Raw genomic sequence first — 27,552 nt, 5'->3', positions numbered from 1 at the left:
CATATTAGTACAAGTAGGGCTGGAAATATTAATGAGAAAGATTTTGAGAAAGTCTTATATGCATTTTTTCCTGCCGTTTACTTCAGGTCAGTTTGTTCTGGATCACCACACGCTGCCGGGTCACAAATCTCGCCTGATGGCCCCCGACCACCTGGGGGGCATCGAATTCGACATGCAACTTCTGTGGAGCGCGCAGACCTTCGACTCGCCGTATCAGCTTTGGAGGGCCACCAGCTCATACAGCAGGTGGGAACAAGACACACAGAAGAAACAATCTAATGAGGAATGGAGGGTACTGTTCATTTAAATGGACAACACTGCAAAAATTCAAGATATTACCAGGTATTTCTGGTCCAGTTTCTACTACAAATATTATAGTACATTTGAAATAAAACAAAACTAACTTGCAAATAACTTTTAAGTTAGTTTTGTCTCTTTTCAAGTGTCCTTGCACTAGAATCTAGACCAAATACTTGGTAAGATGTTTTTAACATTTCTTGATTGACTTAACAACCTTCACATTTGTCTTTGTAGATTTTCTCATCTTGATTCCTTTGTGAGCATCTAATATTCTTTGCATGTTCTGCAGAAAGGACTACTCTGGGGAGTACACCGTCTTCTTGATCCCGTGCACTGTTCAACCGACCCAGCCCTGGATCGACCCGGGAGATAAACCTCTGTCCTGCACGGCTCACGCTCCAGAGAAGTACGAACCACAGATTGTGGAGATCTATGAGATATTACAGCTTGTCCTTAAAAAGTCTAAAATTTATGGTTCTAAAATTAAGGCCTTTAAATGTCTTAAATCCATGAAGAAATGTAAGTTGGCCTTTAAAATTATTAATTGCATGTCTTAAATTTTGTCAATTATTTAATTTTGTATATTCTATGTAATTTATTTTTCTAGCTGGACTTTTATATCAAGCAAACGTTAGAGGCTTGTACAGACATCTTCAATCCGTTCTGTGACTTGACTTAGTTGATCTACCGCTATCTAGCTGCTAATGTATCCTTACTAACCGGGTAGCTTAGTTTGTTGCACTTATCTTGAGAAAGTGTCAATTTATCGCCATATCCTTGTGTGAATTGTGGCAGTTGAAGCTACCGCTAACTAACTGCTAATATACTTTTGCTAACTAGCAAGTGATCTTAATTTTTGTGGAAATTTATCACCATTCTGTTCTGTGACTTTTGTTGGTGGGGCTAACTAGATGTTAATTATAACCTAGTTAGCTTTTTTTGCGTCTTATCATGACGAAATGTAAATTTATAGCCACTCCATTCTGTGACTTGAGGTGGTTGAGGCTACCGCTATCTAGTTGCTAATATGTACTTGCTAGCTAGCTTTTTCGGGGTAAATCAAGTGAAAGTGTGAATTTATCACCAGTTGGCTGAACGTTTGTCTTTTGTTGTTGTCTGTTATATGGGTTGTTGACCCATATAAACAACTTGGCACTATTACAATGTAAAATATGCAGTTTTCTTTGGTACGTTTCTGTGGTGATACAGGTCTTAAATTTAATTCACAGTGGTCTTAAAAAGCTTTTAATTTGCGGTGGTGAAACCTGCAGAAACCCGGTGTTACCAGCAATCAGTTGTTTCCTGAACACTTTTTTTCTACTCCAACAGGTTCCTCGTTCCAATTGCCTTCCAGCAGACCAACCGGCCCGTTCCGGTTGTTTACTCCCTCAACACGGAGTTCCAGCTGTGCAACAACGAGAAGGTTTTCCTGCTGGATCCGGCCTCCGCCGACGTCTCCATGGCAGAGATGGATTACAAGGGAGCCTTCTCCATGGGTAGGAGTAAAAAATAACCCATCCTTCATGCTTTTCCACATTTTTCATATTTAGCTTCCAAGGATGCTGTAATATAAATAGGATCTGATACATATCTCAATTTTATAGCTGTCATTGAATATTTAAATCCCAGAATCCAGAAATTATTTAATTGGGCCAAAGCTGTCAATTTGACAGTAGAGTTAAAAGTCTGAAGTTTTTCTTTTTTTATAAGAAATAGAAACTTATGGCGTTAATCACTTCTTCATGAGAAGCGGAAATGTATCCCTCTATTTTTACCTATATTTGATTATTGTAGCTGTGCACATACATTTGATTTGATTTTATCTTAATTTCTTAATATTCTTTTCAAATAATATATTATCTTTTAGGGCTGGACGATATGGCTGAAAACATATCATTATATAACCATTTCATATCAGTCAATATCAATAAACGTTGCCAAGCTGGTGTAGTGACGTTTTCTTTTTTATTCAGTTTTTCAATCCACTCTGTTGTTTTTCATTTTTAAATAAGTTATGATGCTCGGTGGCAAAATATTAAACTGCTGCTGAGCCAGTTACTCAACAGGTTGTTGCTAGGTAACCGAAGTTTGAGGGAGGGGGAACTTGAAACTGCTTGTTACCCAGCAGGTTGTTGCTAGGTAACCAAAGAGTGAGTGAGTTAGTTGATTCCACCAACTTTGTTTAGCTAGCTAAGGTGTTTCCCCTTCCTACATCTCCCAGAATGCTGTGTGGTTCTGGATAGGGGTTCAGTGAATATTCTATATATTTATTATTGAGATGTATTCTATATTAATATTGATCACATGTTTATCACAATATATATTATTGCTTTATTTACAATTACAATTAAATACAAACACAGATAAAAATCTCCTCACTGGAAGTATTTGTTTTCTCATATGCAGCGAAACACCTTACTTAAACCGTTTAACTCCTCTCTGGTCCACTCGCTGCCCCCTGCAGGTCAGACTCTGTATGGCAGAGTGCTGTGGAACCCGGAGCAGAACCTGAACGCAGCATACAAGCTGCAGCTGGAGAAGGTTTACCTGTGCACGGGGCGGGACGGCTACGTTCCCTTCTTCGATCCTACTGGGACCCTGTACAACGAGGGGCCGCAGTACGGCTGCATCCAACCCAACAAACATCTCAAACATCGCTTCCTGCTGCTGGTAACTTTTATTTAATCTTTTTTGTTTTGTATGAATATTTGGGGTTTATTGTTTTGTTTTTCTTATTGTTTTTTTTATACATTTCTTTCACCTACTTGACTTATTGTAACACATTTCTCTGAAAGTTAGTTAATTTATTTCATCTGCCCTTCTGAGAGTTTCATTTATTCCACACATATATTTGTGGTTGTAACCATGAAATCTGGACAGTTTACAGAATTGTTTATTATCTAGTTACATTTACTCAATTACATTTTCTTAAGTAACTTTGTTACTTTTACAAATATTTTTACTACGCTGTACTTTTTACTTTTGTTTGAGTCATTTTATTATGAAGTATCTCTACTGTTACTGGAGTAAAATTTCTGGATTCTCTCCTTCACTGAATGAAAAACAAAAAATTCACCAGACACAGACACACACCTGCAGTTTTTGTTAAATATTCTGAAGTTTATTATTGAAAGAATCAGATTTTTTGCCTGATTTTGTTATTTTTTGTTACTTATATAAATTATTGTAATTTTTGTCATTTAAATACAAAAATTGCCACTTGACTTTATATTTTGGTTCATCTGATGATGTAGTTTTTACATACTTAAGTGATTGATAATTTGATTAGTTACTCAGAACTTGAGTAAACTTTTTACCACATACTTTTTTACTCTTGCTTGACTAATTCATTGTTCGGCTGCTTTTTGCTTTTAGTAAATTAAAAATATGATGGAGTAGTGCTGCTTTTACACGAGTACAATTTTTGAGACCTCTACCCTCCTTTGACAAAAATATATAGCAATGTCACTTTGAAGATTTCTGAATCAGCCTTTATTGTCATTGTTCAGAAGCACAACAAAATCTGTTTCAGCCCAACAACAAACAACAAGCCTGAGGCTGCTGCTAGTTTTCTGGGTATTTTTCTCATGCATAGTAATAATTTATTTTTGTAATCTATTTTTCTGTAATTCTTCTGCTATTATTATTTCAAGGCATCCTAATTTTTCTTTCACAGCAAAATGCTCAAAGAAAACTTTCTAGTTTAACAGCTTTCCAGACCAGTTCACACTGGACAAACTGGTTTTGACAGTGGTTTGTCATACAGATGATATTCTAACTACCTTAAGGTTTGCTGCTGTAGTTCTCTTAGTTTTTGATATTAAAAACCAGGTATTTACATTTAAATTTAAAACAGTGGCGCCCCCAAGAGGGGGGACTGAGGTGCCCATGACTCCTGACATGTTCTGAGAGTGCCACTGGTTTAAAAATCAAAGCAACCATTTTAGTTTTAAAATGTTTAATATTCTGTTTTGATCTGCTCTGATTGTGTTTCAGGATCGTAAACAGCCCGACGTATGCCACAGGTTTTTTCACGACGTTCCGTTCGAGGCAGATTTTGCCTCCGACGTCCCGGAGCTGCAGGCCATGGCGGCCATGCCGGGCGTCGACGGCTTCACCATGAAGGTCGATGCTCTTTACAAGGTCAGTGAATTCCTGTTTTTACAGAACAGTTTGTTTTGTTTAAAGTATTTTTTATTATAAGAAAAATTTATAATATTATGAGAATGTAGTCATAATATTAGCAGAAGGAAACTATAAAATTACCAGAAAATGTTGTGTTGAGATCTGATATGACCTGATTGGTAAGTCCATTTGGTTTCTTTGAAATAAACTCAGTAATTTTCACAATCACTTCAAGATGATAATAATAGTGATAACAATTTGTTAAATGACTGAGTATTTCTTAGTTTGTAAAACAGACGCCCAGCGTCACCAGATGCTCAATATTCCCAGTTTTAACACAGTTACTACACAAAATTACTACTTTATACTTGTATTAATGTCACTTAATTCCAATAATATTATGACTCTAATCCTACTATCTTATTCTGGTAATATGAGTTTATTTTCATTATATTACGACTCTTTTCTAAGAATAGAGTCAGAAAAATATGAGAATAAACTCACATGTTTAACATTACTCATGTGTATAATATTACAACTTTGTTTTACCAAAATAGTGTCGTATTATTACGATTTTATTTTGGTAAAATTAGTTTAGTTTTTCATTATTATGACTTTTATTAGAATAGTTGTAAAATATGAGAATAAAGATATAATAACGTGAGAATAAACTCAGTGAAAGCAAAGTCAACTTTTATTTTTACAACTTTGTTCTCGTTATTATGACTTTAATTTGGTAATATTATTAGCGTTATTATTAGTATACTATATCTTATTAGTACCACTATAATTTAGTAGCATTATGAGTATTATTAATATCCTGTATTATTGATTTTACTTTTTTATTATTACTACTTTTTTCTGATAATATTACAATCTTATTCTTGTATTATTTTGACTGATAATGTGACTGTGTCTTGTAATTTTGCTACTTTATTCTGGTAATAATATGAGTTTATTCTCGTATTATTAGAACGTCGTTTTTTGTAATTTCAAAAAACACAATTTTCTTAGTCTAATGCTAATTCTGCAGTAGTTTTGTTGTTTTTATTGTTTAAAATGTCGCTGCATGTTAGTGGAAATTTGATCTTTAAATCCAGTACATGGATGCGTTTTTGCTCAGTAGTCCATTATTAATAAAAACAGAAAAGCTTGTCCTTGTCAGAAATGTGAATTAACGGACAACATTTCAGCTAAATAAACTAATAAATAAATTACTTATTAATAAATTACCTCTCTGACTGACAGGTGGAGGCGGGCCACCAGTGGTACCTGCAGGTGATCTACGTCATCGGTCCAGAGTCGCGCTCCAGCCCCAGGATTCAGCGCTCGCTGACGTATCAGGTGAGCCGCTCCAAACGCGACCTGGTGGACCGCAGCGGGCGTCTGACGCTCGACGAGTCGCTCATCTACGACAACGAGGGCGACCAGGTGAAGAACGGCACCAACATGAAGTCGCTGCGCCTGGAGGCCGGCCCGTCCGCCTCCTTCAACGCCCACGTGGGCAGCTCCGTGGGCGGCGGCGTGGCCGCCATCACCCTGCTGGTGCTGGCGCTGCTGGCTTCCTGCTTCCTGTTCCGCCGCTGCAGGCGGTCGACCAAGAAGGCGACGAAGACTCCGAAGGGCTACGAGGAGTATCCGCTCAACACCAAGGTGGAGGTGTGCTTGGACAAGTGCGTGGAAAAGAACTTCGGCACGAAGCACTGCACCGTGAGGAACGTCAACATCAACCGCAACCAGGAGCCGAACGGCAAAGTGAAGCAGGTCAACCTGGAGGTCAAAATCCACAACAACCTCGGCGACGGCACTGAGGTCTGAAACACTCGCTGCGTTTCCGTTAGCTTCTTTTCTGTCACAAATGTGAGCAAAACTTTGTCAATATTCCACTAATACCGAAAAAAAGAACAATTACACAGTCACAGTGTTTCCATTAAATATGAAACTCAACTAAAATCACACGAGAATAAGTTTCCTATCGAGACAAGTCATCAAGAAAACCTGCCGCGCATGACTCTCCAGCTACATCCTGCCGTCGTCTTCTTCGTGGTTTTCACCAGTGGAAACATCCGGTTGTTGATCATGTGATCATGTGCAGTTTTGCAACGTAAACCAATTTAGATACAGCCAAAAAAACTATTTTTATACTCAATAACTGTTTCCATTGACCTGACATTTTAAAAATAAATTTGCTTAATCGAAATACAGCAATTAAAAAAAAATCTCTAGGAATGTCAGAAGCTGACAGGAAGTAGTTGAAGGATAACTGAGCGGCTTGTTTTTTAATGACTGAATGTGTGAACAAACTTATTCAGGTGTGATTTTAATTGTGTTTCTAATGTAATGAAAACACTGTTACAAGATTGTTTTTTTTTTCTAAATTAGCAGAATATTGACAAAGTTTTGCACACATTTGTAACGGAATCGCAGCTACTGACAAAGGACAACAAAACAGCATCAAAATTGGTATTTTCTAAACTGAAAAATTTGTACTTAAAGGAATGTTTATGTATTTTTATACCACTTTGAGAAAAAAAAAAGGGAAACGTGTGACGTTCAGCCAACTGGGCTACCTCAGGAATCCACAAACTGCTCAGCTGCATCTGATTTTCATCTTTATTTCTCTTTTTAGTCGACATTCATCTCGGTTTTACCACCGAAAGGTGAACAGTAGCTCAGACATTTATGGTTTCTATCTGCTGCATCGTTTCATTTCACTGCTGTACGAAGAGGCAGACGAGGAAAAATGTCTTCCTTTCCTGCATCTTTACCTCGTATGTCACACAATCATCCTGCAGATAAATTAACTGGAACAACCTGCTGAAGTTGTTTAAATATAAAGCACAAGCAAAGCTGCTTTTGTTGCAGGCTGAGTGAGTGCAAATAAAAAAATGAATGATGCCTTCAAGTGCAATTATGTCACAACTTCAGTTAGTCTTTTCTTCACGAGGAAGAGCTTTGACTTATTTAATTAAAAAGCATATTAAGCCTAGATTACACCCCCTTTTACTCTGGATTAATGCCATTCTACTCTCACCTGTACAACCTTTCATGCTTTGAACACAATCTATTTGTGCCCAAATAGATTGTGTTCAAATAGAAAACAGGGACACATTTTATTTTTTATTAAGGGGGATCTATTATGCAGAATTCACATTTTGCACCTATTTGTATTTCCATTTGGGTTTCTACTGGTTCTAAAAGCAAAGTGCTTAATAAAAAAACACCCAGCTGTTTTAATTCTAAATATAATATAAAATAACTAACAAAGGCCCCCTATAAGTTTTCATAAACTGAAAATATTAAATAAATAAAAATGGGGGGGAAACTAAATAGTTTAATCTCCAAAAATTTTAAAATGGAAAAAAACGTCTCATATTTTTATTTTCATTCTCATTTCAGAAAGTGAAACATTTCAGATTTATTACACACACAATGAAATCTACACAATTATTAATGGCTTGAAACGCCAAATTTAGATTAATACCTAACATATTGATATTGTATCGGTGAAAGATACGAAATCCAACTAAAGAAAAGTTGGATCTGCTGTTTTATTGTAGCCTGGATAAAACTATTCTACTCTCTCCTTCATCAATTCTAATTTTTATGATATTTAATGTTTTAATTTAATATTAAGCTCTGTCTGCTCTTTATTTTATCAACTAGCCTGAAGTTAATCCACTGTTACAGGGGGTTTAAAGAGTTATATGTACTGACATTTTGATTTCTTTCTTTTTAACACTTTTTATTTCCGTGCTTGTACTGTAATCCAATCAGCTGTCGATTTCCAAGTGCCATGCAGTATTTTTGCTCATGAGACTGAGAACAGATCGTCCAAAGTATTTCAATCGAAGAGCGTCGATTCACCCAAATGACTGCTTCAGCCTTACTACTGTCTGAATGAAAGTACTAACATTTTAAAAAACGTGTTTTTATAAGAATGATGCGTCCGCCTGCCTTCGTTCGGCCCAAAGACTCACAGATCTCACTCTGTTACTCTTCATTCATTTGTTTCATTCGTCTGATTTGTTCAATTACAGCCCAGCTACTGATGTTGGTTTTTTTAAGTGTTTGACACTGGTTTGTATTTATCTAATAACACCACTTCTTTTTCAAATGTGTGCCTATAAAAACATGAAAATGGGGGATTTGGGAGAAAAAAAATTATATTTTTGGTGCTATAATTTTTGGAAAACACAATGATATTAGTATGATGCCTGTATTTGGTGCCTTTTTTAATAATAAAATAACTGTAAAATTAAAAACCAGTTTTTTGTCCATTTATTATGTTATTTATGGTTTGGCACTTTTTTTAATTTGTGTATTTTTAAAGCTTGAAATACTCATGGACAAAAGTCTTGAGTGACACCAATGTTTGCTGTTTCAATATCTGCAGTATTGATATTTCTGCCCTAATGTACCGTCAATTAATCTAAAACTTTGAGTTTTTCTCACCAATTCTTGACTTTTCAAGCTCAGAAATTTCTTGAGTTTTTGTGAGAAAAAATTTAGATCAGAATTTCTCAGTTTTTCCTTGCAAATTTTTGGCTTTTCAAAATCAGAAATTTCCGAGTTTTTTCTAGCACATATTCTACTTTTCAAACTTGGAAAATTCAGATTTGTTTTCTAGAAAATTTCTGTGATTCCTCAGTTGTTTTTTTTTTCTTGGAAATGTATTACTATTTTGTGTTTTTATCTATTATGGCTGTCGTAAAGTTTCCAAGTAACATTTGGTTTCACTACAAATCTAAAAGTTGTGTTCTTTTGATTAAACTAGTTAGTAACTGGATTTTACGAGCTGTCCCTGAAGACACGATGTCTTCAGGGACAGCTGTTTGGCCACACCTGTTTAACAGGTGTGGCCAACTGTTTTTTCTACAGGTGGATTCAGAGTTTCCAGGTAAGCAGAAGGTGTGGCAGAAAGAAACGATCCTCTTCAGAGACAAAGGTGAGTTTCTCTCCTTTTCCTGTTTGATTATCTGTAAGTTTCTGGTTTCTAAAAGTTTTATTTTTGCATAATTAGAAGGTTTAAAGTACCCAGTTTGTACAGAAAGCAGACTTTTCTTTTACAGTTCCATCAAGCTGCCTTTAGTCACTGCTTCAATGCAAAGCTGGTCTCATTTTACACAGCAGCGTATTTCCATTGTTTCCTTCCACCAAAGCAGAAGGAAAAGTCGCTTCATATAAATACTTTTTTAAAACATGATAAAGTACGACAGTTCACTACGCACTACATATAATTCATATTTTAATCATCTTTAATCCAGGCCTCTTGATTATTTGTTTAGTACACTGTAAAAGCACAAAATCTTACCAAGTATTCTTGTCTAGTTTCTAGTTGAATTATCTTGAGTACACTTGACACGAGATAAAACTAACTTAAAAGTAACTTTCCAGCAAGATATAAGAGCTTGTTTTAATTTAATAATTCCTAATATTGATGAAAGAGGACTAGTTTAACTTAAAACATGAGAAAACATATCCTGTATGTGAAATAAAACTCTGCCAATGTAACTAGCATTATTTAATCAATATGAAGTGATTATTTACTGAAAATAAGCTCATATATCTTGCTGAAAAGTTTCTTATAAGTTAATTTTGTTAATTATTCAAGTGTACTAAGAAATTTACAGTAGAAACAAGACCAAAAATACTTGGTAAGATTTTATGTTTTTGCAGTGTATTTAAATGTATAATTTAGATTAAGATTGTTTCTAATGTCTTACAGAAGATCTACATTCATCATGGCTTCTTTATGGGTGAGAGAGGTTTTTATTTTATATTTTTAAAGTTTTTATTAAAGAGTTTTACATGTTAAATCCATTTATTTTCAGGATGATTTGGAAAGTCTTGTGGCTTCCCCATCATCTTCTGCTGCTGAAGTAAGTCCAACTCTGATTTTTCTATATGAGAAACTATGCAGGGTTTTAATTAATCGTTAAATCTGAATGTCTTTTTTTTAGAACGGCCAGAGAGGAACCATCAAGCCTAAAGCAAACTTTGATGCAGAAAAAGACGCTGCAGCTCTGAAGGACGCCATTGAAGGACTCGGTACACATTTTAAATCCCTTCACACTGTATTTGTTAAGCTTACTTTTTCCTTTTTTCTTTGGAGAAAACTTGTGTTTACTTTTCGTCTTCTAAACGTTTTAAATAATCAATAAGACAGATTGGTGCAAAACTGTTTAACTTCTAAAAATCCAATAAATAATTTTTGTTAAAAATGTTTTTCAAGTTGATGGCCGATGTTTTGAAATTGAAACAAATCTACTACTTTTGGTGCTTCATTTAACATAAATTGTCTCCAGATTTATGACAGAAACAGAGATTCATGTTTCATTGTTATCTTTTATTTTTAGGGACAAATGAGAAAGTCCTGATTGAAATCCTGACACAAAGAAGCAACGATCAGAGGCAGCTCATCTGCAAAGCGTATGAAAAAGCCACCGGCAGAGTAAGATTTTCTTCATTTTATTACTATATTGCTATGAAAATGTTGTTAATCGGAGTGTTTCTAATTGTTAAATGAGAAATAAATGAGAATGTTTTCATATTAAGACCTCCTAAAACTCACTTTCCTGATTAAAAACACATTATAATTTTTTAAAAACTTAAACAGGAATGACTTTTCCCAGAACAGACAAAAAGAATAATAAAATAAGTCGTGTTCTCCAATGTTATTAGTCCAAATTTTCACATTTGTGCTTCATATATTCACTTTGAACAGATTGTGTGCTCATTTTGACTTACTTTGCAGCAATTCGTTTGCTTTATTTTCTGTATTTGCTTTATTTCCGAGGGCGTGGTTCTGAACACGCAGAGTAAACCTCTGGATCTGTCGCCTCTATTTGCGTTTCAGACGCTGGAGAAAGACCTGAAAGGCGACACGGGCGGAGACTTTGAGGAGCTGCTGCTGGCGCTCATCACTCCCCCTGCAGCGTACGACTGCCACGAAGTCACCCGAGCCATGAAAGTACTCTCACATAGATCCTTTTCAAAAACTGTTTTTTTTTTTATTAAACAGCGTTTATTACTGTACAATATCATTTGTCTAAAATGTGTCTTACTGCAGGGAGCTGGTACAAAAGACCGCGTCCTGATTGAAATCTTTGCCTCCAGGTCCAAGCAGCAAATCAAAGCTCTCAAAGACGTTTACCTAAAAGGTAAAGAAGCATCTTCCGTCTTAGTTTATGGGTTTTGTTGCAGAAAACAGATTTATGACCTCCATTTATTTCCTCTTCAGAAATGAAGAAGGACCTGGTTGTTGAGTTGGAGAGTGAAGTTTCTGGAGATTTTTCCAAAGCGCTTCTTTCCCTGGCAAAGGTCTAGAAAAAAAATAAGAAAATTACCTCAAAATTGACAGCTTAACTAGAGCTGTCAATCAATTATTTTAATCAGATTAATCAGGATTAATCACAATGCCTAAGTAAGCTTGAAATATAAACATGGACGCAGTTGTGCAAGTCCTTCCAACCCATTAGAAGTTGGAAGTTTTTCAGGTTTTTATGTTCAGGAAAGTTTAAAGGAAGTGATTTTGTTTTAAATGTTCTTCATTCATTTCTAATGTAACAGTGAGGCGACAGTCGCTCATTCCGATCCATTTGTTAATGTTTAGAGCTCTATTTAAGGTGTAACACAGCCGGATGATGATAAAAGCTTATAAAACAGGAATAAAGTGAATTCTGCTTTTTGTAGGGTGAGAGGGACGGGAGCGACTCTGTAGATGTCGGAAAAGCAAAGGAAGACGCCGAGGTGAAGTAACTAAACCCAAAATATACAATTGATATGCTTCTATTTTGTTTTGAACTTCAATATTTTTTCCCCTAAGACACTTTACAAAGCCGGGGAGAAGAAGTGGGGCACAGATGAGTCCAAGTTTATTGAGATCCTCTGCAAAAGAAGCATAGCTCAGCTCAGGCAGAGTAAGACCGGCTCTGTTTGGAAACCCAAAGAGAAAACCGGGATTATTACAAATGTAAAGTGACGGCCATTTTTTTGCAGTTTTAATCGAATACAAGAACATCAGCGGGAAAACGCTGCAGCAGAGCATCGAAGGAGAAATGTCTGGAAAACTGGAGGAGCTGCTGGTGGCCGTTGGTAAACTGGTTTCCATGAACATTTATTTTCCTGCTCCGATTCTAGAAGTTTAAACTACAACAGCAAATATGAGGGCTAATGTAGAGAGAAAGGGAAAGAAAAAAAGGAGTAAATTATTGCCTCCAAATTTTCAACTTGTCAAACTCAGAAATGTTCTTGTTTTTATAGATTTCTGAAATTAATCTAAAAATTCCTGAGGTTTTTTTTCTAGCACATTTTAGACCTTTCATTTTTACTGTTCTTGTTCTTTTTTTGTTGTTTTGTTTCTGAGATTCATCTCAAAATGTTTAAGTTTCAAAGGTGGAATATTTTCGACTCAGAAATTTTCCAAAGCTCAAGACTTTCAAAATTAAAAAAAAAAAAAAAACAGATAATAATTTGAAAAAGAAATTCTGACTTTCAAGTGTCAAACGTTTTTGAGTTTTGGGGGAAAAAATATTTTCAACTTCTCAAATTCAAACATTTTCAATCATTTTCTGGAATACTTTTGGTGGAAATTTGCTCTTGTTTTTTGTCTTTTTCAGATAGCCCTCATAAACCATTTAAAATTTGCTGCTGATACTAAAATGCTGCTTTTGTAACAACTCTTTCTTTCTTTCTGCAGTGAAATGTGCAAAGAGTTTACCGGCGTATTTTGCAGAACTGCTGCATGAGAGCATGAAGGTAAATCAGCTTTTATACATGCTGGTTCCAGAGCACATTTCAGAAGGGATAAAGTTTTTGTTTTTTATATTTACTAAATACATTTTTGGTATTTAAAAAAAACAAAAACCAACAACAATTAATTTCAATGTTAAGGTTTTAAAATAAAGAAAAACTTGAAACTTGGGCTCTCTTTGATGTTTATTCTGTTAGTAGAAACTCTACTTTGCTTCCTTGTTCCTACTGAATAAAAGGAACCCCACACCATGATGCTGCCACCACCATGTTTCAGAAACCTGCATGTAGACTAAAATGTTTTGTTGTCATCAGCCACAAAGTCCAAAAGATTCTTTCGACGATGATTTTGGTTTTAATCAGTCGTCAATAAAGTCCAGAGTTCTGGTTTTGTCTCTGTTCAGGGCGGTGGCACCGATGAGTCCACTCTGACCCGGATCATGGTGAGCCGGTCTGAGATCGACCTGCTGGACATCAGAGCAGAGTTCAAGAAACTCTACCAACACTCTCTGCTGTCCGACATCGAGGTGAGTCGGACCAGAACTCAAACGTTCACCAGAATTTCACCACTTCATTCAGTGTTTGGTTCATATTGTGGATTTCATCTTCAAAACACGACATGGACTTTATGTCAAGTTAAATGTTATCCAAGGAGTTTCTGGGTTTGATTCACTTCTCTGTTATATTTATGGACTAATAGTTTTGTTAGATCAGGAGACTAGAGATTATTAATCTGCTCATGAAGACGGAACAAATTTCCTGGACTGACCTTCAGAAACTTAAAGGTCAAAGAAGGTTGTTTCAGTTAAAGAATGAAAAAAAATCCATCCGTCCGTCTGATTTATATAGATGCATTTTTTTATTCGCTTTAAAATGGTTCCGTTTTTGTTTTTAATTTTGTTCTGCAGTCCGACGTGTCGGGCGAATACGGCGACTGCCTGAAGGCGATCTGTGGAGGAGACGACTGACGTCATCCGTCTGAAGACAAAAATAGATCTGTTTCTTTCATCCTGTCGGCTTTCTGTCCTTCCCTTCCCTTCTCACTGATGTTTAATTAATCCATAATTTATAAATAAATGGATATTTAGTTTATTCAGTTTAATATTTAGCTGAAATTTAGTTTCAGCTCTAAAAGGTGTCATATTATAACTGAAAACTCAAACATAAAATCAGAATTCAAGTTTTACATTTAAATTATAAACCATTCTAAACTGATACAACTTTTAAAACCTGAAAGTTTCTTAACAACACTTATTCTATGCAACAAATCAAATTATGGAGATCTTCCGTATGAAAACTAATTTAAATGATGACAAGAATGTTTTTCTTTAACTTTAGGAGGAGTTTTAAAAGTTGGTTTAAAACTTTTGCGCAGTTTTTTTGTTTGTGTCTTTTTAGCTTACAGAAAATAAAAACCTCCACTGTTCACCACAGAAAATGTTTGTTTCTTGTTTTGTTTATTAGCAGGAATTCACCAAAAATGTGAATTAATGGATTCTGGTTTTGATTATTGTGGCAATTCCTCAAACTAGTCACCAGGAGGCGCAGTTTCAACACCAACAGGAATATAAGGACGTGAAGAAAGGTTTTATTCTTTATTATAAATCTCACATTTTCTAGCCATATTGAACTAAAAGCTGATTGGGAAGCTTCAAGTTTACAGTTATAAAAATATTATTTTATTTATTAGAAGTAAAAGAAGAGTGAAGTCTTTTATTCCTAAAAGACTTCACCATCATCTTGTCAAGACAGATCTATCATTGACAAGATGAAAGATCTTGACAAGATGATCTATCATTGACAATATTGTTATGAATATCCAAAATACTAAGGGATACTAAATACTATTAAACATAAAAACAAACTGTGATCAGTTAATTTCTAAAAGAAATAAACTGATCGTCTTTTAGAAGTAAAAGGAGTACATTTCTGTCAAAAAACTTCAGAAACTTAATTTGAAAATCTATATTGAACAAACCCAAAATGTTGTAGAAAAGATGAAGACATTTCTGAATTTGAAATGCTGAAATTTTGCTGGAAAAAAATTGAGAAGTTTTTAATCTCATTTACGTTTTTCCAAATGTCTTAATATTAAAAAAATCTAAATTGGTTACCTATTAAAGAATTTAATTAAGGCTACTATAATATAACTATTTTTATGTTTTAGTTTTGTTCAAGGGTGTTGCATTGTGTTGCAGGTTGGTGGGGATGAAGAGGAGCAGGAGGGTTTAAGGTGCTGATGAACCCACAGTCACTGGAAGGCCTTTTCTTTTCTAGTGCTAAGAATAAAGCCAAAACTTACATGTGAATGCCAGACAGTCTTATTCAATAAATTAGGATATCATGTGTCTTTAATATAGCAAATAATGAAGATCGAGTGCTTCGCTTTTTGGCTCAGCTCTCGATTTACCGGTCGATCTACGTTCCCACCCTCATCTATGGTCATGAGCTTTGGGTCATGACCGAAAGAACAAGATCACGGATACAAGCGGCCGAAATGGGTTTTCTGCCCCACAGCTGCCCCTCATCCTGCCACAGCTGTCCCTCGTCCTGCCACAGCTGTCCCTCGTCCTGCCACAGCTGTCCCTCGTCCTGCCACTGATGCTCATCCTGTAACTGCTACTCATCCTCTCCCTCCTGCCACAGCTGCCCCTCGTCCTGCGACAGCTGCCCCTCGTCCTGCCACAGCTGTCCCTCGTCCTGCCACTGTTGGCCCTCCGGCCACTGATGCTCATCCTGTAACTGCTACCAGTGTTGGGTAAGTTACTTTAAAAATGTAATCCGTTACAGTTACAATTTACCTTGTTTAAAATGTAATTGTAGTGTAACTTTTTCGATTACTTTTAAAAAGTAATGTAACTAATTACTTTTGATTACTTTTTGATTACTTTGAGGTTTTAATGAGTATTGACCCATGTTCAACATTTTATTTTTCTTAGTGCACCGCCACAGGCAGTGCAATAATATGATTCTGCATTATCTGTTTCTCTCAGGTTAGGATTAGCATTAGCCTTTTAGCTTAAATAAGCTATTACCTATTTTTCTGACTTAATAGCCATGTTTAGTATACTGAATGGAGTAAGTAAATTATTGAGAACATTCTAATGATACCCCACATGCTGCTGAAAGTATTTAGGCTTACATTAGCATTTTGGCTAATTTCAGCTCATACGCTCATTTTAACATACTCAATGGTGCACGTCCAGCTTACTTAACATACTTGTGACTTTCCAGAAGCTAATGACTACTATTTAGCTAGGTTAGCATTGATGCTAATTTTTAGCATCGGAACCCTGGGTCCAAACCGACGGGCACACTTTGGCAGGCCCCAGTTAAATTTCTTCAGGAATTTTCTAGTTTACTTTATGTTCATGAAAACCATAACACTAGCACATTGCATACAATGTCTCATGGGAAAGAATAGATTCCTACGTTTGTCATGCATCAACACCAAACAGTCAAATATTCGTAAAACATTTTTATATTCACAGATGTAAATGTAAAGCAGTGCATAAATGTTACAGAAGACGGTACTATTGTTTTATGTAATTGCTGGTATTACCACAATTCCGAGATGTTTGTCCTGCCGGGGACACCGTAGTGCAGGGGATTTTTTATGCCTGAGCTGCTGTATTCCTTACAGTGTGTTTACTGCCTGTAAGGTAAGCAGCAGCTCCGCTAGCCCGGTGTAAAATATACATTGCGTTGGTATGCCGATCTTTTTTCTGTTTGTTCAGTGTGCCAGTTGTCTGCAGATTGCATCTTGTTTTGATGAGGTTTGATTGTTTAGTAAAGGGAAAATTGTTAAATCCTGACAGTCTGTTTACTGCCTGTAAAGTGGATGAAATAAAGGCGCGAAAGTCTCCCCTCCACGAAGAGCCCTGTGTCCGATTCCTCTCCTGCACCGAACACACTCCACTTTCACGAAAAGAAACACAACGCAGAGCCCATAGGGTGTCTTCCACCAGCTGCAGGTCTGAAGAGGTCTGGCATTGCGGCTATGATAGAGACAAGGAGCCGTAGCGGGAAACGGCGATAAAGGGCGTAAAGCAATAAAAATATCATTACATATTTCGCAAAGGTTTTTGTTTATATATTTTTTTAAATGTAACTAAATTTGTAATTCTTAATATTTTCGGAAGTAACTGTAACTGGATTACATATTTTCTCATTGTAACTGTAACGAATTACAGTTACTCCTTTTTTGTAATTAAATTACGTAACGTCGTTACATGTAATCCGTTACTACCCAACACTGACTGCTACTCATCCTCTCCCTCCTGCCACAGCTGCCCCTCATCCTGCCATGGCTGCCCCTCATCCTGCCATGGCTGTCCCTTGTCCTGCCACGGCTGTCCCTCGTCCTCCCATGGCTGCACCTCATCCTGCCATGGCTATCCCTGATCCTGCAACGCTTGCCAGACATCTTGACAAAACTTCTCGTTCTGCAAGGGTTACCCCAGATGTTGCCACTGTTGCTGATCTTGTCCCTCCTGCCATGGCTGCCCCTCATCCTGCCACGGCTGCCCCTCGTCCTGCCACGGCTGCACCTCATCCTGCCACGGCTGCCCCTCGTCCTGCCACGGCTGCACCTCATCCTGCCACGGCTGCCCCTCGTCCTGCCACGGCTGCCCCTCGTCCTGCCACGGCTGCACCTCATCCTGCCACGGCTGCCCCTCGTCCTGCCACGGCTGCACCTCGTCCTTCCACGGCTGCACCTCGTCCTGCCACGGCTGCCCCTCGTCCTGCCACGGCTGCACCTCATCCTGGCATGTCTATCCCTGATTTTGCAACGCTTGCCAGACGTATTGCCAAAGCTGCTCGTTCTGCAAGGGTTACCCCAGATGTTGCCACTGTTGCTGATCTTGTCCCTCCTGCCATTGTTGGTTGTCCTGCAATGGTTGCCCCACATCCAGCCACTATTTCTTGTCTTGCCTATGCTACTCGTCGTGCCACGGTGGCAAAGTGCAGGTGCAAGAAGGATGCTCATCCTACTTTCACTATTTCTCGTCGTGGCATTTCTACTCGTAGTGCCCCTTTTTCTCGTTTTGCCACTGATGCCCCTCCTGCTGCCACTGATGCTGCCACTGATCCTGCCACTGATGCTTGTCCTGCTGACAACGAAGAGAGACATTTTACAAGTGTGTATCATGATATATCATTTCTGATTCTCGTGACCGTGTGTGCTTGGTACCACGAGTGGTTCATTTTACAGTTTGGTGAAATGTTCACAAAACTCTTGTTTATAATTTTCTGCACTTATTATCTTTGTCTTTGTTTTTAAAATAAAATTAATTTCATGTTAGCAGGTTCTCTCCGGGTGCTCCGGCTTCCTCCCTCAGCCCAAAAAGATTTTGGTATTCTATTTATTGCTACAATATTTTCTCTGATTTTTATTTTGTGAATTCGGCCCCGAGATTCGGCCCAAATGCTCTGGGCCGAATCTTTCTTTAACACTTGAGGTTCTGCAATAACTTCTACAGCCGCGAACCTCCAGCCCAGATCTCGTCAGCAGCGGCTTTAAACCGCCTGGTAGAAATGTTAAGGAGAAGCAGAGCAAACAGTCAGCAGGTGGTACCGCGTGGTACCGGGGCTTTGAGCTGCGTTGCGACTTGTGGTGGACCGACTCAAGCTGCCTGTAGTGAACCAGGCTTTTAGCAGAATGATTAAGTTAAAATCAGAAGATTTCTCTGCAGCTGATGCATTTCTGTGCCCCTGCACGTGCCTGATAGCATAATAGATTCTTCATTTCGTACCGTTGGACAGTTGAGGACGATTAAAAGTGAGAGGAAAAAAGCGGATAGTTGACCGCTTTCTTTCTTTTTTACGGATAAAGTGGACCTGAAGAGTTTTTTCTTTCCCCAAACAGAAGGTCAGAAATGTTTTACTTGATTTGAATTTATACAAAAATATAAATCTGTAAAGTAATGCGTGTACTGGTGGTACTAGTGATGTATCGGTGAACTTTTCCTTAGTACTAAAGTCATGCTAAGCTAGCTAAACGTTAGCTGGATCCTGCCCGATTTTACAGTTTGAAGGCATTGTCTTGAGTCCTACAGGTCCCAAAACAAATTAGTGTGGATGCTTCACTACTTAAACTTTACCTCGGCTATTTTTAATGGAGGACACAACAGACGGCAGCTGTTTTTTCAGTCAAAATTAAAATTGTAAACCGTTATAATAAAACGGCCATTTCTCCACTCCCTCAGTGTCTGCAGCGCATGCAGATGTGTGAGCTGCTATTATGATGACGTTCTTCCAGTTAAAAAATATAAATTAACCAGTTACTGTTTTTAACACTGCGTGATTTTTCTTTTAATTGCCGAGAGAATCATAGTTTTATTAAATGAAGTGGGTTTTTTTTAGCCTGACATTGGATAGTCACCAAACAACCTCACGTTATGCTGCTTTATTTAGCAGATCAGAGCACCCCATGTCATTCTGGTCAATTACATACTAATGTAAAAATAGAACTCTGCTGTGTGGATGTGTGTGTGGCGTGTACATAAAATGTAGTCAAGGTCATAAGAGCCTTGTTTGATTAATTTTTACATTTTGTTCGAGGCCAGTGGTCCAGTGAAGCTCAGATGAGGAATGAATGGGGCAACACATCAGAACAGCCAGAGACCTCATCATCTTCACCACCTTCACCCCCTCATGCTGCCATTGAGGCCCCTCATGCTGCCATTGAGGCCCCTCATGCTGCCATTGATGCTGCCACTGATCCTGCCACTGATGCTTGTCCTGCTGACAACGAAGAGAGACATTTTACCAGTGTGTATCATAATATATCATTTCTGATTCTCGTGACCGTGTGTGCTTGGTACCACGAGTGGTTCATTTTACAGTTTGGTGAAATGTTCACAAAAATCTTGTTTATAATTTTCTGCACTTATTATCTTTGTGTTTGTATTTAAAAAATAAAAGTAATTTCATGTTAGCAGGTTCTCTCCGGGTGCTCCGGCTTCCTCCCTCAGCCCAAAAAGATTTTGGTCATGGATGGTTGATTGAAGAAAATTTATTTTTGTTGATTTTAGTTCAGCAATTTATTCTAATGTTGAACATCCTTCTCAGGAAATTAGGAGGTTGTCTCTTTTTTTAAATTAGGTGGCATCACTATTTTATTAAGGGCTGTACAGTGGCGCACTTGGTAGCACTGTTGCCTAGCAAGAAGAAGGTTCTGGGTTTGATTCCCGGGGTCTTTCTGAATGCAGTTTGCATGTTCTCTCTATGTATGCGTGGGTTCTCTCCGGGTGCTCCGGCTTTCTCCCTCAGTCCAAAAAGATTTTGGTAATGAATGGTTGATTGAAGAAAATTTATTTTTATTGATTTTAGTTTAGCAATTTATCCTAATGCTGAACGTCCTCCTCAAGAAATTAGTAGGGTGTCTCTTTTTTAAATTAGGTTGTATCACTCTTTTGTCGGTCCACCACAAGTCGCAGCTCAAATCCCCGGTACCACGCGGTACCACCTGTGCTACTTGGGATTAGGGGTTGAACGACTACATATTTTTTAAGGTCGACTACATCATGATAATAGTCGAGTCGATGTCGACTAGTCGCGGTGACGTCATAGTGACGTAAGCGCAAAAACCCTTCACAACTACTTGGAGGCTTTATTAGCTATTTTCACGGCAAATATTAACCCCCACACACACACACACACACACACACACACACAATCCCCTTCTCCTGCTTTTACTAAGTCTATTATGGAGAATTAAAAGAGCAATAAACAGATCATTCTTCGTGAGCAGCGGGGAAAAGTTTGTTGCACAAAGTCGGGTCTGACTTTTTTTTTCTAAACACCGGCTGATGCTGATGATCTCTGGATAGTTACTATAGGAGTCAAATTATCACACTGACTACATGGTGCTTTTGGAACATCACAAGCCAAACTTGTTATGAACGGATCCCGTTTGGTTACAGCTGAATTCAACGAAACCACCTGCTTCTCCTCCGCCCGATGCGCGGCAGGAAGCTCTGCTGACTCAGCAGATTGAACGATTTAAGATATTTTCTAGTCAACGTCAACATGATAAAAGTCGAGTCGATGTCGAGTTGACTAGTCGTTGTGATGTCATAGCAACGCAAGACGCAAACTTTGGAGTAACGTACAGGCTTTATTACCCGTTTTCACGGAAAAATACGGCATTTACACAGAACAGCAACAAGTGAAACAACAAAACATCGGGATAGTTTATGATAAATAATAAGTTGCTGGGAAACCAACATTCAAAAGGAAACGCACATCTTTTAGATGGCATTACCACAGATCTTTATTTAATCAGCAACATAACATCATAATGTATTAGTTAGATCGTCGTGACAAAGACATTCGCGAGCCGGCTAAGTGACATCCTTAGCGGGAAGGGGGCGAGTTTTAGACGGCTCGTGTTTTGTAGTTGACTGCAGCTGCAACTCCATCTCCTTTTAAAAACACTGTAAAACCACAAATATGCATCCATCTACATATCATTTAAACTAATGTATTAACTTATTTTTCTTGTGTCTTGTGACGTATAGCCTACTGTGCTGTCAGATCAGCACAGGCTGTCACCACCGGCAATCACATGACTGCGACTAGTCGACATGAAATGTAAAAACTCGCGAGATGTCCTAGAGTCGACTAGTCGACTAATTGGTTCAACCCCTACTTGGGATCAGAGAGAACTTCGTTGTATTTCACTTTCTGAGATCTTTTTGATTAAAGAGTCCATCCATCCATTTTCTTACCCTCTTGTCCCTTAATGGGGTCAGGAGGGTTGCTGGTGCCCATCTCCAGCTAACGGTCCAGGTGAGAGGCGGGTTCACCCTGGACAGGTCGCCAGTCTGTCGCAGGGCAACACAGAGACAGACAGGACAAACAACCATTCACACACACACACACACCTAGGGAGAATTTTAGAGAGACCAATTAACCTGACAGTCATGTTTTTGGACTGTGGGAGGAAGCCGGAGAACCCGGAGAGAACCCACCATGCACAGGGAGAACATGCAAACTCCATGCAGAAAGACCCCAGGCCGGGAATCGAACCCAGGACCTTCTTGCTGCAAGGCAACAGCTCTACCAACTGCGCCACTGTGCAGCCCAGAACCAGAGTCACTCCTCAAAATTAAAACAAGAAGTTGAAATAAATGTTTTAATATTTAATGTACTTCATTTTTATTATCACAGCCATGATTGATCACTCCTGAATCAGCAGTAACAATTAGACTATTAAAAATCAGGAATTTGTTGTTTTCATCGTCAAGATGAAACTAAAACAGTTTAATTAACTAAAATGTGTCTAGATCATTCAGAATAACTCACTGTCAGTTACTGGTTGACTGGTTAGTCTTCCAGACTAGCAAAGCTACAATCACGACTCCCAAAGCTAAAGAGACTCCAGTCACACCAAGTCCGATCTTCAGAGCATCTTCTACCTGGAAATGAGGAGAGAGGAACAGATCAATCCAACAGATTTGGAGAAACTTTTCACTCCCTTCTAACAGTCTGAACGACTTTGTGACGTTTAATCACCTTATAGAGTCTTCAGTGTATTCTATTTATTTTATGTGATCTAAACTGACACACAGTAGAGGAGAGTTTGACGGTAATACCTGGAGTTTACGATATTTAACAAACAATTCTGAAAACTGTGGTGTGTATTTGTGTTCACCTCCTTTACCCAAAATAAAACCATTTCAGAAGTTTCTTTGTTAGTAACCAGAATCCAGCTTTGTGTGATTTCATCTCAGTATGACTGCAGATGTTCTGGTTTCAGAGAATCCTTAGAGAACATGAGAGAAGAAGCATCATGAATACAGAGGAAGGCAGCAGCAGGTCAATCCTGCACTGCAAAAGCACAATTTAAAAAGTTTTTTTGTCTACTTTCTAAATATGTTGTTCCACTTTAAATAAGACTAAAATAACTTACAAGTAACTTTTCAGCAAGATATAGGAGTTTGTTTTAAGCGTTAGTTCAACGGGCAGACATTTTTTCTACATCGTAATTGAAACAGCTAATGCTTTTTCATCAAGAAATTTTTGACAAGCTCCCGTGTTTTGTTGAAAAGTTACTTGTAAGTTAGTTTTGTCTTATTTCAAGTGTTCTAAGATTTTTGCACAAAAAGCTTGGCCAAGACTTTATGTTTTTGTAGTGATGAGTTAATAGATAGTTTTAGATGAAACCTCTTTCTGTTCAAACAGTTCAGTCCACGTTTGAAAAGTCCAGTGTTGTGTTTTTCACGTCTCTCAGTTTCTGACAGTAAACATTTTAGTAAGTCTTTATCTGTGTTTAAATCTCATTTTAAGTTTGACATTTCCAGAGCATTTACAGCAGAGATGTCAAACTCTTTTTTTATTTTGGACCAAATCAAAAGTCAGAATGTTCTTAAAAGACCGGTTGTGCCAGAATGCATTGATAAAACCCATTAAACTGTTAAAATATCAATAAGTAGGTGTTTGTTTCAATGTTAAATGATATTGAACTTCTCTTCACATTGATCAGTCCATCAAGGAGTTTGTGATTGTTTTTGTACTTTCAGGATCACAGATTTTGTGGTGCTAATTTAGAAATATTTGTCAGAAATGTTTACAATATTTCTGTTACTGTATGATGTTAAATGTGATTTTTTATTAAGTCACTGCTTAAACTAATTTCTCAAAGATTTTACAGCTGTTTTTTTAGCCCTCCAGGGGGTCTTTTCTGGACTCTAGTGTCCCTTATATGACAGTAGGCTGACAGGAAAGGAGAGGGAAGAAGACATCTCCAAACATGGGTAGCACTATCCCCTACGCCACCATAGCATGCCCCTTTACAGCAATTTTTGAGAAGAAATTGCAGTAAAATCAGAAAAAATGTGGGGATCTGTGGATTTTATGTGAATTTTGCAGATTTGTGAAAAGCTGGAGGGACTTATCGATGTAATTTGGAGCCTACAAGGCCACATTTAAAGCTATAGTAGACCAAATTTGGCCCCCAGGCCTTGACTTTGATACATATGATTTAGAGGTTGAGACTATGAAATGTTCCATAGAACTGACTAACGGACCTTTGGTGAAGAATCAGAAGCTTTTTACTGAGGTTTTGGCTCCAGGAAGTAGTTTTCCTCTTATGAAATGGAGGAAACAGATATTCTCTGGTTTGGTCTCCATCAGACGTACCTGCTGGGATTCGGGGTCTCCGTAGCGCAGCTCAGTGGCAAAATGTTCACAGTTGTACTTGGTAACGTGGTACAATCGAGTTGTGCCGACGAGTTTGTTGGCTTGGTCCACGATGAGGTGGGGGGGGCGCGGCTTCTTCTCCTGGTCCAGGATGTTGTTGATGAGCCACTCGTCTGAGGAAACCACCTCCAGCAGCTTCTGCTTCAGAATGTTGTTTTTCCCCACTGGAAGATTGATGGTGCTGAACGAGGAGAAATTTCCTTCAAACATAAACCAAATGACAGGAAAATGTTTATGGAATGCGAATGGTTCTGGTTCTGATGGTAGTTTGATTTGGGTTTAGTTTAAGGATGTTCTGATATTTTCTGGGCTGCAGTTTGATGTTTTTAGCTGTAACAAGATTCATATAAACTGTTCTTCTCAGAGAACAGCAGAGTGTTTTGGTGAATGTGGCTTTGAAACAAAGTGGTTTCTGTTGTGCAGTTTGGACTGGACTCACCGTCCGGTCCCAGCAGATGGACAATGTAGCCGTCACCAACGTACACAGCCCAGTGTTCGTAGACATTACGGAAAATCTCAATCAGGTCTCCAGGCTTCGGTTCATCTCCGTTCTGAGATTTAAAGGAAGAAAACGGCAAAAAGAATCATTTCTATTATTCTATTATTAGCATTTTAACCCTCGTCTCTCAGGCTGCTGGTAGTTTAGCAGTTTCATTTGCGGTTTCCATATTTTTTTTCTTAACTAGAAATAAAAACTATTCTCCTTCTCTGAAGTTTTGTGTTTTGTGCTACTTTTGTGTGCGTGGTTGAGAATGGTTGAAATGGGATCAAATGTTAATGGCTTCTTTAGATTAATATTGGACAAATTTAAGAGGCTAAACCAAAACTTACAGGTTTTAATATGAACCAGATTAACATTCATAAAATCTAGGTTTTAAACTTTTGAAGTAAATTTAGACACATCAGACCTTAAATGTAACTGGGTCTATATTGTTAGTTGTATATTTTCACAAAATGTTTCTTAATTTATTTGTCCTCTTATGCTTGTCTGACTAGAACATACTCAGTTCATTTGCCGTTATCAGAATAGAAATATACAATCCTAAGTATGTGCAGTTGAACAAGATCATTTAAAAAAATTATATATACAGATATGTGACACTAATATGATTATCACTACCAGCCATCGCAAACGCTCTGCACACTGAGAAGGGAATGCTGCCCTCATGTGGTGGATCTGGGGTTTGCAGGATGCTGGACCTCATAGTAAAGCTGAAGGAACTATTGGATCTTATTTCTGTGATTCTGCTTGAGAAAAACTTTCTGCCTCCTCTTTATCTTTGCTTTCTAGTGAAAACTATATTAATGATTATTCTTCACATCTGTCTCTGCCTCCTCTGGTAAACACGGAGTGAAAACCATCAGAAAAGCACGTAGCATGAATTCATATTAAAAGTGAAGAAAATGAGATTTCAAGTTTCTGTCTGACCGCAACAATAAATCATCCTGGATCAAACTCATATGATTTCTGCTTTTAAACACTTTTACATGTTGAAACTGTCATCTTTAATATTTTTAAGTTGCAGCTTTAAAACTGTTCACCCCAACCAGCTGCTGTCGGTATACACGGAACATGTTAGAAATTATAAACTGAAAAATCAAAACAGGGAATAAATTTTCTCACCTTGTCAGTGATTGGTTTCTTTGCAGGTTCTTCTGTAGAAGAATCGAACATTTTAAGAGAAAATGTTCAAGTTAAGCATTGTATTATACTAAATCTTAGATAAAATTAAATTTATATTACAGAGCATTTACAGCAGAGATGTCAAACTCTTTTTTTATTTTGGACCAAATCAAAAGTCAGAATTTCTTAAAAGACCGGTTGTGCCAGAATGCTGTGAGGCCAAACATTAAACTGTTAAAATATCAATAAACTGTTTGTTTGAACAATGTCATGATATTGAAAAGTGTTTTAAAAGAAAATCTGAGACGAGAGAAAAGTTTTAGAAATATTTGTCAGAAATGTTTACAATATTTCTGTTATCTGTAAAATCTAAAATACAAGAAATCACTTTTCTAACTCTGCCAACATTAAATTTAATTAATAAGAAGTTCAGAGTGAAGTTTTGCTCACCTGTCCAGCTCTGTGTCTTTGCCTCACCCTGAAATAATAACAGTAAAGACAAAATATAAAAACCTTTCCATGAAATCCAGGTGTGGCTCAAATAACGTAAGTAACGTAACCTGTTCTGACTCTATCCTCTCAGAACAGGTTAGAGAACTACACATTTTTTTTTATTGTTTTACTGATTAATATGAAATACTTTTTCTGCCTATGTAGGATTCTTGATCTCAGAAACTGAAGTTATGAATTTTGTCTTTGCTTTCTGTGAAATCTGTGGACAGGATATGACATGAAAACTAAACATCAGCTAGAAGAAAGATGCATTTCTTTAGATTCTGGCAAAGATAATGATCACACCCAGGAGATTAAGAGAGATTCTTCAGAGTAACCTGCAGGACATGAAGTCATTATGTTGTGCAGTTCACTTGAAACATAATAATGAAACATAAAACTCTTTTAATTAAAAAAAAAAACTCTGTACAAAGATATTTTTTAAAGATAAAGCAAAGGAAGTCAGTATGTATTTGATTTCCCCATTCCAGCAGATAATCGCTCAGCAAGAAGTTCCTGTGCCTTTGACATGGAAGATTGTGTGAAGCTGTATAACTTATTTTTATAACATGTGTTTCAGAAGACATGCTGTGTAACTCTGAATCACATTGCAGCTGTGTGACCGTAGAGATGCAACATGCATGTAACGAGGGAATGACTGAAATAAAAAGACGTATTTTCAGAGCGGGTAGAGATTGTAACTGAGTACATCTTTGTCCGTTCTCCTCGCAAGTAACTCCCTTGTCTTTTCCTGTGTCTGTATTTGATATTCTAGGTGCTTAGACCTCACAGTTTTAAATATGCTGTGTATTTTGTATAGACCAAGTTTTGTGATATGGATGGAGATCATGGAAGTCAGTGTTGAGCACTGTATTTACAACCTTACCCAAATGGCCTCTACTTTCAGTAAAAATGTAGAACGCTCTAAAACAGTGGAGCAAATTTAAAAGCTGGGTCTTTAATTTAATTCGACTCATAGTTTATGCAGGAAGAACACATATTTATTTGCAGACACAGTTCTCCATCAAAGAATGGATTTTAGAAATCAT

General features: G+C 37.6%; 3 protein-coding genes across 6 annotated transcripts in view; 2 read left to right on the top strand and 1 right to left on the bottom strand.

The window, feature by feature from the left end:
* The window catches only part of fras1 (Fraser extracellular matrix complex subunit 1), a 264,241-nt gene extending 255,559 nt beyond the window's left edge, over positions 1 to 8,682 (top strand). Inside the window, 6 exon segments of the mRNA XM_044110758.1 lie at positions 87 to 246; positions 590 to 706; positions 1,630 to 1,796; positions 2,765 to 2,970; positions 4,297 to 4,443; positions 5,674 to 8,682. Of these exon segments, the coding sequence (XP_043966693.1) occupies positions 87 to 246; positions 590 to 706; positions 1,630 to 1,796; positions 2,765 to 2,970; positions 4,297 to 4,443; positions 5,674 to 6,243 (1,367 nt within the window). The 3' untranslated portion in view covers positions 6,244 to 8,682.
* Positions 8,683 to 9,306: 624 nt separating this feature from the next.
* Positions 9,307 to 14,164, top strand: anxa3a (annexin A3a). 2 transcript variants are annotated; one of them, XM_044110760.1, is made up of 14 exons: positions 9,307 to 9,373; positions 10,154 to 10,184; positions 10,260 to 10,307; positions 10,389 to 10,476; positions 10,785 to 10,879; positions 11,285 to 11,398; positions 11,498 to 11,588; positions 11,669 to 11,748; positions 12,121 to 12,177; positions 12,254 to 12,347; positions 12,427 to 12,522; positions 13,127 to 13,185; positions 13,584 to 13,706; positions 14,088 to 14,164. In XM_044110760.1, the coding sequence occupies exons 2-14, from the start codon at positions 10,170 to 10,172 to the stop codon at positions 14,145 to 14,147; spliced, it is 1,020 nt and encodes a 339-aa protein (XP_043966695.1). In that variant the 5' UTR covers positions 9,307 to 9,373; positions 10,154 to 10,169; the 3' UTR covers positions 14,148 to 14,164. The 2 variants fall into 2 exon arrangements, with proteins under 2 accessions (XP_043966695.1, XP_043966696.1); XM_044110761.1 differs by having other exon boundaries at positions 9,337 to 9,373; positions 10,157 to 10,184.
* Positions 14,165 to 19,775: 5,611 nt separating this feature from the next.
* Positions 19,776 to 26,130, bottom strand: LOC122827777 (phospholipase A and acyltransferase 3-like). Of its 3 annotated transcripts, none has more exons than XR_006370121.1 (6): positions 26,012 to 26,130; positions 24,827 to 24,938; positions 24,328 to 24,587; positions 22,492 to 22,604; positions 19,876 to 19,923; positions 19,776 to 19,833 (listed from the first exon to the last, which is right to left on the bottom strand). XR_006370121.1 is itself a non-coding variant. In XM_044110757.1 (5 exons), exons 1-4 carry the CDS (start codon positions 26,060 to 26,062, stop codon positions 22,494 to 22,496), a joined length of 534 nt encoding a protein of 177 aa, XP_043966692.1. In that variant the 5' UTR covers positions 26,063 to 26,130; the 3' UTR covers positions 19,818 to 19,926; positions 22,492 to 22,493. The 3 variants fall into 3 exon arrangements, 1 of the variants encoding a protein (XP_043966692.1); XR_006370120.1 differs by having other exon boundaries at positions 19,814 to 19,833; positions 19,876 to 19,926; XM_044110757.1 differs by having other exon boundaries at positions 19,818 to 19,926.
* Between the last annotated feature and the right edge of the window lie 1,422 nt (positions 26,131 to 27,552).

Source organism: Gambusia affinis, linkage group LG03 (genome assembly GCF_019740435.1).
Source record: "Gambusia affinis linkage group LG03, SWU_Gaff_1.0, whole genome shotgun sequence".
NCBI classification, from domain to species: Eukaryota; Metazoa; Chordata; class Actinopteri; order Cyprinodontiformes; family Poeciliidae; genus Gambusia; species Gambusia affinis.
The sequence above is the reverse complement of the archived record's forward strand: the minus strand, read 5'-3'. Positions and strand labels throughout refer to the sequence as shown.

Bases quoted from the DNA above. Each gene is read 5' to 3' on its own strand.
- LOC122827777 (XM_044110757.1), bottom strand. From the start codon at position 26,062: ATGTTCGATTCTTCTACAGAAGAACCTGCAAAGAAACCAATCACTGAC. The intron at 24,939-26,011 runs GTGAGAAAATTT...TTTAAATCTCAG, and splicing joins AGAAACCAATCACTGACAAG to AACGGAGATGAACCGAAGCC. The intron at 22,605-24,327 runs GTACGTCTGATG...CCTCATTTCCAG, and splicing joins GAGACCCCGAATCCCAGCAG to GTAGAAGATGCTCTGAAGAT.
- anxa3a (XM_044110760.1), top strand. The intron at 12,178-12,253 runs GTGAAGTAACTA...TTTTCCCCTAAG, and splicing joins AAGCAAAGGAAGACGCCGAG to ACACTTTACAAAGCCGGGGA. The intron at 12,348-12,426 runs GTAAGACCGGCT...ATTTTTTTGCAG, and splicing joins CATAGCTCAGCTCAGGCAGA to TTTTAATCGAATACAAGAAC.